The sequence below is a fragment of the Clinocottus analis genome, unplaced genomic scaffold, assembly GCF_023055335.1.
Source record: "Clinocottus analis isolate CAN_PGR_092001 unplaced genomic scaffold, fCliAna1.0.p SCAF_11, whole genome shotgun sequence".
Lineage (NCBI taxonomy): Eukaryota > Metazoa > Chordata > Actinopteri > Perciformes > Cottidae > Clinocottus > Clinocottus analis.
In genome coordinates this window covers 10,930,328-10,945,461 of record NW_027175832.1, presented here as the reverse complement: position 1 = coordinate 10,945,461, position 15,134 = coordinate 10,930,328, and the positions used below count along the sequence as shown (strand labels likewise).

Below are 15,134 nucleotides of genomic sequence, written 5' to 3'. Positions count from 1 at the left end.
AGCTAGCACACACACCTGCTATCACCACCACCAGTCTCCTCCTCCCCCTCCTGTACCACCGTGGCAGCGGGAGCCTCACTTTCACTGTCCGACGACACCTCATCCTGAGAGAGACCCGACGCACCCGCCACAGCAAAGTCCCATCAGCAGCAAACATGTTTATTATATTTCTGCTCTCAGCAGCACCAGTTGTGAGAGCTTTTTTTTTCTCTTTTCCCTCAGTTTATCTGCACCGCCTTTTCGTTTTTTCTCCATTATTGCTTTCTCTTCTCCCTCACAGATTGCTATCGATGTGTCATTATGTCATCATTAAAGGTGATTGGACGAGGGCGGGGGGGGGCTGGAAAATGCGTGGGCGGGACTACTGGGCCTATCATGGGGCCACTGGGCCGCTGTAACATTCGCGCTGCGTCTATCGTGTCAGTTTACTCGCTTGACAATGTCTTCATATACATACCAAAAAAAAGAAGATCAGCCACTGCCGTGCCGGCCCATTACTGATCGGCCCACCGGGAAAACTCCCGGTACTCCCTATGGCCAATCCACCCCTGGGAACTACAGTGTAATGAAAACTGAAGATGACTGATCAGCTGGTTCATCCAGTCACCTGCTAATTATTTCTTTTGGAAAAGCCTGTCCTTTATTAAAAAAACACTTTCCAAGGACAGCTTCTCAGATGGTGCTGTGTAACAAACCATCTGGAGCGCCACGTGAGCGCAACCTCTTCAGAGGCCCCACCCACCTGTGTGAAGGTCCTTACTTTTTCCTCTTCTCTGGAGCCACCTGCAGATGACTGAGCACGGTGAGCCCCATCAGAAGGTCACCAAACACTGCGGAGTGGTCCGCGTCACGCAACAGCGTCGGTACCTGCCAAACCGCGCTGTAAAGGCAGTTTTTTTTTGGATTGTTGGGTTCCCCGCTTGTGTATTTGTCTTGTCTCGGGGCCGTGTGTTTGAAGGAGCTTTTCAGGGAAGTGAGGCCGAAACGGCACCAGAAAAAGTGCCGTTTCGGCCTCATAGCCGAAAACGGCACCAGATGGTTTCAGACAGTTCTCTGTACTCAGAGAACTGTCTGAGTTCTGACTGTCTGCACGGACATCCTGTGCGTGTGTGTGTGCGTGTGTGTGTCCACGTGCGCTAATGGAGATGCTTGAGAGAGGAAAAATGGAAAGAATATACAAGTAAGAAATATAGCTTTAATAAGTATTTAATAAGTATATATATATATATATTATATATATATATATATATATATATATATATATATTATATATATATATATATACATATATATATATATATATATATATACATATATATATACGTATATATATATATATATATATATATACATATATACATATATATATATATATGTGTGTGTTTTTATATGTATATGAAGTTTGGCTTCACTGTGCCTGCGTCATTAGTTTTCTCGTCTTTACTGTAAAATGCAATGCAGTCTTCCAATATTCATCAATATTCCTCATTGTAATAATATAATAATGTTGTGCGGTATTGTTAAAAACTCATAAAATGCTCTAAAAGTAGTTTCACCCCTTGTCATATCTTGCATGCAAAAAAAGTAGAGAACACAAAGAGATGTTGAGTAAAAGCAGGACAATGAAAACAGCCATGACTCAGAGACAGAGGCAGCTAAAGAGTGATCGACGAGGAGGAAGACAAGAGAGAGGAAGAGAGGGAGAATGAGACAGAGAAACAGAGAGAGGGAGAAAGAGACAGAGAGAGAGGGAGAACAAGACAGAGAGGTACGAGACAGAGAGATGGAGAACAAGACAGAGAGAGAGAGAGAGAGAGGTACAACGAGACAGAAAGAGAGGAAGAACAAGACAGAGAGAGAGAGAGAGAGAGGTACAACGAGACAGAAAGAGAGGAAGAACAAGACAGAGAGAGGAAGAAAGAGGAATATTGTGTCTGGAATGCATGCATGTGTTTCTGTCGACTGTTTATCTGCGTGTGTGTGTGTATGTGTGTATGTGTGTGTGTGTGTGTGTGTACGTGTGTGTGTACTTTCTTTATAGACAGCCATAAAAAACACTTGCTCTCACAAACACTCGACCCCAGTGCGTCCAAACTCACCACTAACTAACCTGTTCATTATTCATGATGTCCGCCATTACACCAACATCAGCCCAGTGCCAGGAGTGTGTGTGTGTGTGTGTGTATGTGTGTGTGTGTGTGTGTGTGTGTGTGTGTGTGTGTGTGTGCGTGTGCGTGTGTGTATGTGTGTGTGTCCCTGAACTGGTTTTGGGGGAAAACAGCAGCTTGAAGCTTGAGTGTAAAGCTCTACCCAGGTGCATGTTGTTGCATGTTGTTGCACGTTGTTGCAGGTTGTTGCATGTTGTTGCACGTGTCTCAGCACAGCAGCACAGCCGTGGTCTCCTGAAGATGAAGGAATGAAACTGATTTGTCAATTATGTTCCGCGGGTAAATTTCTTTTCTTTTGGATTCCTTGAGTTTTTTGACGTATATTACGAACACATATATTTTTGTAGTTAAAGTCCAAGCAGAGACGGTTGGAGTGGCTGGACGGGTCAAACAAACAAATACGTAGCATTACTTACAAATTTATTTGTGAGAACGCAATCTTTCCTTCTTGTTAGCAATGACCTGATGTTGTCTACCTTCCAGTCTAAGTCCTGCTGTTTCAGGACCACGGACAGGTACACAAACTATTTGCTTAGTAGCTGCAGCAGCAGGCCAATTAAGGCAGCCCACTGCTCCTCAACCAAGGATGGGTCAAATGCAGAGAAGAATTTCGCCAAGAGGGTTAATACGTTTATTTTATTTTATTTTTTTAATTCAAATCTTGAAGGTTTTTTCTTTTTTTTCTCGAGCTCGAACTGTGTTGTCTTCAACAGGTATTCATTGACATCTGGGTATTTTTTAATTGTTCTTTTACATACATGTACTACCATACCTTTTAATACCTTTTGATTACACAGCAACACTCTCCTCCCACTGCCTTCCCCATCTTCACCAGTAATATCACACACACACACACACACACACACACACACACACACACACACACACACATATACATACATACATACATACATATATATATATATATATATATATATATATATATATATATATATATATATATATATATATATATATATATATATATCGTGGGATGATCACTATAAGCAGCTTTTTAAATTGTTTTTTGTATCTCTAATGCATATGACCATGTTATACCATTTAGATATGTATTATACAAATATAAGGTAATTAAACCAGCAGCATGGCTATTGACTGTGAGCTTGATGATGGTTCATTAAGTGCATTTCTACATTATTAATAAGCCTGAAAATGCACAGTAGGCTCCTAATGCCAAACTGTTAACTGTTTGATAAATAATGTGTTCTGCATTCATAAAATGCAGTATCATAGGAGTAAGTACATAAGTTAACATCACCCTGGTTTAAAAGGAACAAAATATGACATTCAGAGCTTTAATAAAGCATCAAACAATGTTATCTATATGATGATGTAGTGGAGCACCCTCTCTCTGTGTGTATATCTGAGCTCTTACTTACTTTGTACAAAGCCAAGGCAGCGACGTGTGCTTTGCCCCACTAGTTACCACTCTGCCCCACTGGTTACCACTCTGCCCCACTGGTTACCACTCTGCCCCACTGGTTACCACTCTGCCCCACTGGTTACTACTCTGCCCCTCTGGTTACTACTCTTCCTCACTGGTTACCACTTTGCCCACTGGTTAAATGGTGAATGGACCTGTACTTGTATAGCGCTTTTCTAGTCTTCCGACCACTTAAAGTGCTTTAACACTACATGACATCATTCACAAACTGATGGGAGGAGCCACCATGCAAGGTGCCGCATCAGTATTGTCAACCATTTATACACATTCATACTCCGTAGGTGCTGCTACGGGGGCTATTTTAGGGTTAAGTGTCTTGCTCAAGGACACATTGACATGGGTTAGCGGCGCCGGGGATCGAACCACCAATCCTCTGATTGAAAGACGATCCTGCTCACCACGGAGCCAGAGTCGCCCTGATTACTGCTCTGCCCCACTTGTTACCACTATGCACCACTGGTTACCGCTCGGCCCGCTGGTTACCACTCTGCCCGGCTCTCATGTGCCCGTTTACAGATGATGATGTCATCGCCGCAGCTCGCATCGTTAGCTGTGAGCCACCAGCCCAGACTTCGCCCATGTTGAGAGCCATGGGAGGCTATCGAAAGTGGTCTTTTTTTGCCTTGTAGGAAGGAGCCCAAAAGGGACCCTCCAAGCAGACTACTGTCAGCAAATAAACAGCATTCATATGGGGATGATTCGGTCCTAGGCATTTTAACCCGTGTGAGCACGTTGGTTTCCACTGGACTGTATTTAGAGTGTGTGAGTGTGGTATGGGGGCCTCAGCGGGTGGCACATTGGCATCGATCCTTTAAGACAAATCCACTCCCACCAACAGCAAGCGTAGCCCGGGGAACCGCAGATGCTGTCGTCCTCTCCTTGCTTAACCATGGTGATAAACCCTTTCAGCGACATGTTGTGTCTGCTTGCCTCATTGTCAAAAGATGTAAGACACACACAGAAACACACACTCACAGGCTGGAGAGGCTGCTTTTGAGAAGCGGGACCTTTACATTACTTCACATTTCATTTGGCTGAAGCTTTTATCCAAAGCGACTTACATTCTTGCTCGATACACGGTAAACACAGCAACAAGGAGCAATTCAGGGTTAAGTGTCTTGCTCAAGGACACAATGTCAGAGACTAGTGGAACCAGGGTTTGAACCCCAATACGCTGATTGAAAGACAACTCAGCTTGCTAAGGACTCAGCCACTGTCGGGAGCTGTGTGATAGATAACAGCTGACTCCACAGAGTGACAGATTCAGGTGAAGCTTACAGCCGGTCTCACTCTGTGGAGTCTGCAGGGTGTAGTGTGTGTTTGTCACAAATATGTACGTTGTTTATTCTGCAGGTTTGGGATGCAGTGATTTGGCCAATGACAAGCTGGACAGGGTGATGTTGATTGGCGATGATGCTCATCATGATTATTTTCTATCTCCTTTAGGTGCGGGAACGATGTCGTCAATGATGTTGTCAGGTGGACGCCAAGACCCTCCAGGACAGTCTGCCTTCAGCTCCGACTACCTGTCTGGTGAGGGTGGAGGGAGTGTTTGTCCACTGTAGTGTAGAAGAGGTTTGAGTGGGCCCAGACCTGTAGGTCACTCTGAAAGAAAACACTCACCAGTAGAGACTCTCTCTGGGCACAACTGTCCATGTGCTTAATGTACATTCACAACCGAACAAACCGCTTTACACTGACCTAACACTCTTGTGGGACAAAAACTAGGGACCCAACATCGTAAGGGCGTGGTCACACTCTTTATGTGGTGACTGTGAATACCAAACTGAGTTTTCAGACATAATCCTCAACACAAACATATTTAACACTAAATATTTTGCCTTAAATTTTTTTTTTTAAGTAATAAACGGAATCAATTATGAATTATTGCATTATATTAATGTTATACAGACATTACTTTGACTCAGACATATCTTTGATATCAGAGACCTGAGGCATTACTTGGACTTGAGCTGAAAGACTTGAGACTGGGATTTGCAGAATCAAATATAGATACGTCCGGTTCGGTTCTATGTATCTCAGTAAGCCATGCCAGTGTACCAGGACACTGAAAGGGAAGCAGCATAACGGATTCTAGCCATAATTCATTTTATTATTTACACCTGTGTTTTTCCTACTGCGACATGTCAAAATGTCCATTACATTTGTTTTATATTCTCGTGTTTTTAGTGATTCCATTTAATACATTTGAACACGTCTACCATCAGCATTTATTTCTGTGTTCTGCTGGCTCAGTTTATTCTCCTCCTTTACTCCTCCCTCTCATTTTAACTTTCTCTCTCTGGCCCCTCTGTCCCTTCTGATTCTCTAATTTCACTTTCTTTGGTCACTCTCTCATTTCTCTCTCTGTCTGCCTGTCTGTTGTTCTGTCTCTCTCTTCCAGGTCCCATGATGGGTGCGAGGACAGATCAATGGAGCCTGAACAAGACAAAGGATAACAGCGTGCCTGACTCATTTCTAGGTCCAATTTACTTTTTTTTTGTAACCTCTGACTTAAAAGCTTGGAAATATGTCATATTTGTTGTATGTCCGTGTGCTCATAAAAACATGATATAGTGACAAACAAGTGAAGCCGCTTGACGCTATTGTGATTCATAAGATTTTTTGTGCGGGAATCCTCCCGGAGGCTAATCTATAAAAACAAACCTATGACGCAAGCTACTGCTTTGTAGCTGGTCAGCACCGTTGTGTGATGACACTCCTCACGTGCTGTATTCACATTTACATCCAACAGTGGTGTTCAATCAGCCTTGGATCACATTATTTTATTTCTCAAAACTGAAAATGTCCATAACTGACCCTTCGCTACGCCCCGCTGCCAGCTGCTGCTCTGTCAGAGCTTTCACAGCGCCCACACTGTCACTAACTTCACTCAATAAATAAATATGATCTACTTTTTGGAAAAACTGAAATGTGAGAGAGATTTTAGAGAGAAGGGTGTACAGTCTGTGTTTTGAAAGATATTTCCAGGAAGTTTCAACAGTGTTAACATAAAAAAGATAAAGATATAAGCTGAAGCTACAGATCACAGTGTGGAAGTGAACCACCTCATCACCTGCTGATCCAGACTGTAGACAAAGAAATAAAGGAGCAGCGCTGTTCCTGGGAAGATGGATTTTCTTCATTCACTGTTACAATTATTAAAAATGTTTACATTCAGTATACCTTCAGTAGCTAGCATAACATATATGTCTCACAGCTAGTTAATAATATGCTAATGTTTCTGCTAACGTTAGCGCCACACTTTTTTTTATATAGAACCATAAAATCGAACAACAACAAGCATCACTATCACACACCATTTAACCACGACAAACTCCAGATCCACTAAACCAGCCTGAAGATGAAGAACAGCATGGTTTTCAGACAGTAGCTTTAACATTGTTAAGCAATGCCAAAATGTATCACTAACATACATTCTAAGTATTGTTTAAACTTTTTACTATGACAAATTATATACATAACACATTGCTTTGCAGGAACAGTGTGTAGGATTTCAGGTGTTCTGGTAGCAGAAATGGAAAATAATATTATAATTTTTTCCGTTACCTGAAGCTCTCCAGCATGGCTGGCTAGGAAAGGGACTGGACACTGTCTCTTCAGTAGTTTCAGCAGTTGTTAAAATAATACTATTACGTGGTCTTACTATTATTACAGTGTCCTAACAAAACAACAGTTTTATGTATAAAGCAGCAGAATATCAGTGGTCTGTTGGTGATGTACCTCTGTCTTCCATCTCCCCATCAGGCTTTTCTCAATCTGGGATGGGAGGGACAATGGGGTCAGGCCTCCCACCGTTTCAGACCGGCATGAGCACCACTCTCGGCCAGACCGGGATGGGGTCCGCCATGGACCCCCAGAAGAGTTCGGGCCTATTTGGCGTGGACAACAAAACCACCAGCAACACCGGTGGCAGCAGTCCGTTTAAGACCAGCGATCTGTTTTCGTCTGGCGGCCCGGGAATCCCCTCCATGGATCACTCTACAGGTATCATATAGAGGGGGTGGGAGGTTGCATGTTGGTACTGTGTGCCGGTGGCAGCAGGGCCACGGCGGAGTCGGGAGAATGAGGAGAGAGGAGGAACTTGCGGTTTACGCAGTGTGGTTATGGGGGCTACAGCTCGGGCCAGATTGGATGAAAAAACACCTAAACCCTTGTCAGGTCCTCCATTAGATTTATTAAAATCTCAAATTGTATGCTTATTATCCCTGAAAGTCGCCGTGGTTTCTGTAGCAGGGCAGCACAGTGGAGGATCATCACATAGAACCTGCTCTCAGCAGCAGAGGGCAGCCTTCCCCTCCGTAGGGGAAACGGATTCAGATCTGCTTGGATGTCACCGGTCGCCTCACTGCTTTACTCCCCGTGCACTCTGGTGCTCTTCTCTTCTTCTGCTGACCAACTGGATGAGCAGACAGAGCGGTCTAAGACAACCATAAACACAGGACAGACCAAAATTTCATGTCTCGCTGCCTTTCATCCTGAATTGTTAATGTAGATATTACTCATTAGCAGCTCAAGTGAATAACAGCTGACTGTTGACTGACCCTCAGGAGGATTTAACGGCAAAGCAGTCGGCTGTGCGTTTGCAGTCTTCCGGTGTAATTTACCTAAAAGCCGGTTATCAGGTCCTGTAAATGAAGCCATCAACAGTTATTTCATCAGCCGAACAGAAGCCTTCGTAGAGAAATCTAGATATTTTTTTCCGCAGGGCCCTCAACTGAACTTTTGAAATGACTCAGCATCTGAGCATACGAGTGCAAAACGTATTAAACATTTAGCAAGCTCATATTCAGGGTTTTTATATTGTATCTCCTCTCCCTTCTGCAGTGTTGGTGGGCTAAAGATAGCCCAGTACCGGCTGGTTGTTACATAACACTTACTATACTCCTTCATTACAGGAAGTTTCAAAAAACTTCTAGAAACCAAGGATGATTTGAGGAGGGATTGTTTTTTACACAATGCTGTTGGGTAACAGATTTACAATTCTATTGGTTTGAGCATAAATATACTGTATTCACATGATGCTCATTTCTGTAATGCATCATAAATATACTGATGAATTGTTATAATCTGCTCTGAATGATATCATAATTAGATTAATTTCACTTTACTTGAAGCTAACAATAGAGCAGTGGTTCTCAAAATGTTTCTGTCACGCCCCGCTTTAGAGGGAGCAAAATGTTCGGGCCCCACTGCTCCAACAACATTGGAAAAAAATGGTCGATCTTTTTGAGACTCCTCCATCCGTGTTTGTTTTTTAATTACTAGATTAAAGAAAATTGAAATCCCTTTCAAGTAAACCAGACAAAAACTAATAGCATGTGCAATCACCTTTGTTAAAACAATGCAAATAAAGTTATATATGTGCAAAATAATAACTAATATTTGGCAAAAAACAACCAAGAAAGCTGGTTGGGTCCCTGTTTTCTCCCCATAGTTTCATGTTAAAGTGTCCTTGAGCAAGACACTAAAGCCCCACTGCTTCACAGCAGCACAAAGCTCCTTAATTACTAAGGATGGGTAAATTACAGAGAATAATTCCCCAACTCTGGGATTAATGAAGGATTCTTAAAAAAAAATCTGCATCTCCCTCCGTGCCCCGCATGTAATACCTCCGCACCCCACTAGAGGGTCGCACCCCACAGTTTGAGAACCACTGACTTAGAGTAACTTCTAATCACATTATAATGCATTGTAACTTAAGGTGCAGGGTCTATCCATCTGGATGGATATGTAGACTCAGTCATCAGCAATCCAATGTCACCAATGCACTGTGAAAAACAATACACAACGGGTAAGACTTGACGTTATAAGTAAATACTTTATCATGTGTTATAATTAATGTTGATGAACGCTTATAACTTTAAATATTCAGCAGATTATAAAGTATTAAGAGTATGTTTATAAGGCATTATAGACATGGGCTTCACAGAAAGTGCTCGGACCACGATCAGGAGACGGTGATGTAACCACATGCTGCTATTTTAAAATCCTCTGCTTAGCTATCCGCTCCATCACACAAAATACCTGCAGACATTCTGTGAATGTGCCAATCCTGTTACATCATCTGGATGACAGCGATGAAAAGTAGAATGCAAGCGTTGGTTAAGCAACAACAATCTGTGAAGTACAGTTGAGACGTACTTTAATTAAGTCCTTCCATTTTATGATACTTTGTAATTCTACACCATACATTTTGGAAATGTAGTGCAAATATTTGACTTTTTGGTTTACTGCCTTTATTAAACTTTATTATCTTTATAAAGTTTAATTATAACTAATACAATAATAATGTATTATGAAGTATTTGATTAGCTTAAAGTGAAGCATTCTGCATTAATTCTGCATAACAAGTATTTTAATGAAGGTACCTCTCATGTATTTTGTTGCTATCACTTTTTAACTGTTACATAAGTAAACTTTTGAATGCAGCTTTTACTTTTAACAGACACTGGCTCTGTTACTTAAAGGGGACACATAATAAATGCCTGCCTTTATCAAAAGCATGTGACTTAGCAAGCAATTTACAAAGAAGCACCACATTCTTGTCCGTAGATCAGTGTCGACTGAGCTTTTGCGAGGGCCTTAAAGAGACAGGCGCTTGAATGGAGCATTTCAGAGGGGGACTACTAGTATATTCAAACAGAGAGAGTGATACAAATAATGTGGTTTCTAAATATTATAGACTGTAAAGATGTTCTAGTAGGAACCTAAAATACTTGTATGAACCTGAACATGAGCATCGTATGTCCTCTTTAAGTAAAACATCAAAGTACTTCTTCCACCACTGTGCAAAGTAATGAGGTAGAAATGTGAATAATCTCAAGCTGGACTCCGCCCCCTGAGCTCAGAATGCTGAACTAGCCATTAGCTCCAACTACCTGTCAGAGGTGAGGTGAGTCAGAGGGTGGTTTTTGTACCAAACCTGCTGAGGGTGTTTTAATTATAATACCATCCAGAATGAGGGAGTACAGATGTTACTGATATCAATGACTCTGTTTTTGCCATGACAAAATCCAGCGTGGAAAAAATCATAACCGTATCCATAAATAAAGGCCCATTACACCCCGACTCTAATGTAACTCTAGTAATACTAAAGTACTTTGTTATTGCCCCAGTGGCTTTTGAACATCATATGAGGCATCTGAGGTAAAGTCCTCTGATATCAACACCACCGATGTGGACATTTGACAGTTAACGGTGCGCGTTAAAAGATAGTAGTCCAGTCCCGTTGCCAGGCAGTCACGACAGGTCATGTAGTTCCGCTTCTTCCCGCCTCACATCACTGGGTATCTAATGAAGCAAAGAGAGTCATAAAACCTGTCGTAGAAGAGCTCATGGAGGAGCGGTGCTGCGTTGGGCCAAAAGGTTCCACAAGAACCAAAAGATGTTTGCTGCCAGATGGGATTGAGCCCAGAATGAGTCATGATCCAGGTTATGGGAACAATTTAGGGAAAATATGAAAAACACAAGCACCCGCTTTATGAATCGAAATAATGTTGTCAATAAGCCTTTTTATTAAAGTTTTATTTTAAAGTTCAATAAAGCCATTTCAGTCCAAACTCTCCTATTTGCATTGGCAACATGTTTGAGGCAGCCAGCCCTCCGACATTACTGTCTCCCCGTGGCAGTTAGCCAGAGCCCGATTAAGATGTACTCTCCATTAAATACCTTATCACATTAGTTATAGACGATAATGCTTCAGGCCTGTCTCCTCCTTCGAGCTGTTTATAGCTGGGCGAGCATTGGAAGCCGAGGGGAGGAACATATAGCTCCTGCAATTCAATCAGTTTAGAAAAACAGGAGCGAGGTGGCTGTTTTTGAGGAAAAGGTGCCGCTTTATCTGGATTCCCTTTAACATCCGGTGATGCAGGAGAGATTGAGGAGATGGGAAGATGAAAAACTGAAGTAGAGGAATAGGAATTTAGAGCGAAAGAGGACATGACGCGACTAGTGGGGTCATATAGGTGCAAATTTTATTGATACAGTTTATCCCTGGCCGCCGGTTCATCTCTCTCTCTTTCTCTCGTTCTCTCTGAGCCAAAGATGTGCCTGTCAGAAACAATTTAGAAATACTGCCTCAGACTGTGATTCCCCAAACCAGAGGAGAAAGTGGGAGCGGACAAATGAAGGGATCATTTCAGCGCAAGCTGAAGCTTTTTTTTTCTCTTCTCTTTGTATGTCAAAGCTTGCATGTGCACAGTTTGTAATGGCGTTGTGATTCAGTTGCACAGTCCGAATGTTATCCTGCATGTGGAACACTGATTTCATTTATCTTCAAACGGGCATGCATTTTATTTCTCATCCTGCATGCTGATGGTGCTTTATTCGGCTTGTTGAGTTGCTTCAAAGCTCTATTGCTGGAGGTGTGTTTTGCTCTGCTGGGTGCCTGCTCTCTACACAAGACATAAGGTCATGCGTCATGATGATGATAATGATGATGATGATAATGTTTAAAAAGAGGTGAATCCAACATTTTTTTCCACTAAGAGAGAATCACACATTATATAATTTGTTTTGGGCTGAAAAGTGCTATTTTAAACCAGTCTATTCCAGAATCCATTTACATGTTTTTTGCATTGAAAATGTACACAATATTATATGACCAGACAATGGATCTTTCAACTTTGATTTTCTCTCGTTTTACGATATTGATTGGTTTTAATATTCAGGAGAATAATCCCATAATGTCCATTTCAAAGTAAATAAGCACGAGACCTCCAGCCAGAGTGAGCTTCGGTCCCTCAAAGTCAACGTACAAAATTGGCAAATTGGAATGAAAACAGTGTTTTATATGAAATGTGAATTAATAGTTCATTTAAACCACGCTGGCAGAGAGGAGACGGAACCAAGCAGATAAATCCAAGAAACTCTTCCTACTCGGTGCTCATTGCTGAACCATTATGAAATGTAAAACAGCATCTGAACTGCTCTGTCTCGATTGTGCACATTCCAATCTGGTGCCTTTACTCAAATATAGAAAGTCTGTAACAGGTGAGTAAATTACATGTTGAGTGTATTTAGAAAAGCAGGCCCCATCACATACATCGTGTTCTATGAAACATTCCAAAGTCTGTGCTAAAAGGATCCAATTGATTGTGAAAGCGCTAGCAGATCTCACGCTAGAATAGATGAGCACTATACTGTGGTCATTTCCCAATCAGGTTCAGGTAGTCTGCTGATAGACATGCATTATCTTTGTATGAAGTACAGAGTTTGTTGTACATAATCCTAGTTTTGCTCAATTAATGGTCGTATATATGGGATCGAAGTAGCTCCCTGCCCCCAGCTCTTCAGTGCCTGATTTTTGAGAAAATAATTATCATTTTATAAAACATAAACTTAATTATCCAAGCAACCACAGCATTTATTAACGTCATTTAAGGTTCTACAATACTGTAACCCTTGTGAGAATATACATAAGGGTACAAAAATAAATAAAGTAACTGTTAAATTTCAGTATTTACGTAACTCCATGAACTCGCTGCACCGACGTAACAATTCACTAAACTCGTGATAAGTACCCCTTAACAATCAACGTAACTGTAAGGCTTGTGAGAATCTAACAAAGTAAGCCATGTACTTGTAAACTTCATATTTCTACCTGTAAAGTTACAAAACGGCTACAGCTTCTTCTTTTCTGTTGGTGGACTATTTTGAAGGCAGAGGCTTCCCTGAATGGAATATGTTTCTGCTTCCAGGTCATAGAGCACCAGCAGAGGCTTCTGGAGATTTAAAGTCGTAGCACGAAAAAATCCAACAATGTTTTCCCAACAAAATAAGTTTTCAATTTTTTGAACCGAACGACACGGTTCTTTTACTAAAACACCTTCCCAATATGTCATAGCTTTGTTTTATAGGTTATGGATTCCTTAGGTCTTAACCTTTCCAAAAAGGTGTGTTATTAGTATTTGGGATGTTGTTAAGGCCCTGAACCATGGAGTTGAAAAAACTAGAGGACCGCTCAAGGATGGATTTTTGGCAAATCTTGCTCAGAATCATGCTGGATGTATTATAATTATTATTGTAAAACATAAAAATAATATATATATATATATATATATATATATATATATATATATATATATATATATATATATATATATATATATATATATATATATATATACATACATACATACCTATATATATATATACATACATATATATATATATACATTTAATGTATTTATTTATTTTTAAAATGATATGAAATAACACAATAGAACTCATTTGAGGTTCTATTAATTTTTCAACACTTAATGTATGCACATTTCTTGCACAATTAAATTTAACTGGAACCACAATTAATAGACATAGGCGAGTGTGTTCTGACGTCATTCGAATCTGCTGGTATTCATAACTCATCCAACCACCAGCCACTCAAATTGATTATTTTCTTCAATTTAGAGACCCACACCTGCATGGACATTTAACTCCACCACTAACAATCCCTGTGGCAATGTTATGTATTGTATGGATGTCCGAGTGTTTTCTTTAACAATTGGCTTTAATAATTAGAGAGGCTGTTTTCAGTAATTATTAAAGTTTCCGTATGCACGACCAAACTACTGCAGCGGGTTTTTTGGGACAATTACGCAGCAAAACTAAAAGCTGTAGTTATAAACTATGAATACGAAACAGGATAAGTTTCTAAAATATTCAATGAAGTTAAGCTGCTTAACTCGTCTCTCTTAATGGGGAAGCACTTGCCTGATGAAAAATAAATCTGCTCTCTGCTATGTTCACAAATTAGAGGATGTAATAAATATTTTGCCCATCAATGAATTATCATTTCACCCACACTTGACTTATCCGCTATTAATCAAAATGTTATTATGACCCAACACGCTTGCGGATATAACGCACGTATAATAAACATATATTTTAATACTTGAACTCACATTAATTATTCAGGGAGTTAAAAGCTCATGTTCAATCCCATTCCCCGTGTAAGATATAAATACCCTTATATAATGTTTATCACACGTGTAGCAGTGCTCCGCAACATCTTTAAACCAACTTTGATGGAGTCCCCCTTTAGAAAATTAGGACAGCTTAAATTTCCAACGACGTCATGATTATTGACAATAATATGTGCAAACAATTTATAGGGACTGCATTCAGCCTCTAAGTAAGCACAGCCAACTCACTCTTCACAATTACTGGCACGTTCACAAAGAATAGCCTCGGTCACAGGTACCCTTGCCATTGTTCTAACACTAACCTATTTGGCATACCCTCAAACTACACGCATTTAATATAGTATGCTTGTGTTTGTCTGAATCTGTGTAGGAATGGCTATTTTGTAGTAGATTACCCGGACAATAAAACAATATTCCAATTCAGTTATTGGTAATTCTAATAGCCGCCTTCCTTCAAAATATCACTTCATCTTGTATAGACCTTAACTTTTGATTAGACCAATCTTTACACTCCCAGAAATGTATACATTAAGTAGTGACAGCCTCCTTTGGTGA

At 40.7% G+C, this 15,134-nt stretch overlaps 1 protein-coding gene across 3 annotated transcripts in view; it reads left to right on the top strand.

Moving 5' to 3' along the window:
- Positions 1-15,134, top strand: part of LOC137801646 (microtubule-associated protein 4-like) — an 86,854-nt gene that overhangs the window by 26,841 nt on the left and 44,879 nt on the right. For all 3 annotated transcript variants that reach the window (XM_068598996.1, XM_068598986.1, XM_068598978.1), the window contains exons 3-5: positions 5,080-5,166; positions 6,038-6,115; positions 7,402-7,641. In XM_068598996.1, the coding sequence (XP_068455097.1) occupies positions 5,080-5,166; positions 6,038-6,115; positions 7,402-7,641 (405 nt within the window). The remainder of the gene's footprint in view (positions 1-5,079; positions 5,167-6,037; positions 6,116-7,401; positions 7,642-15,134) is intronic.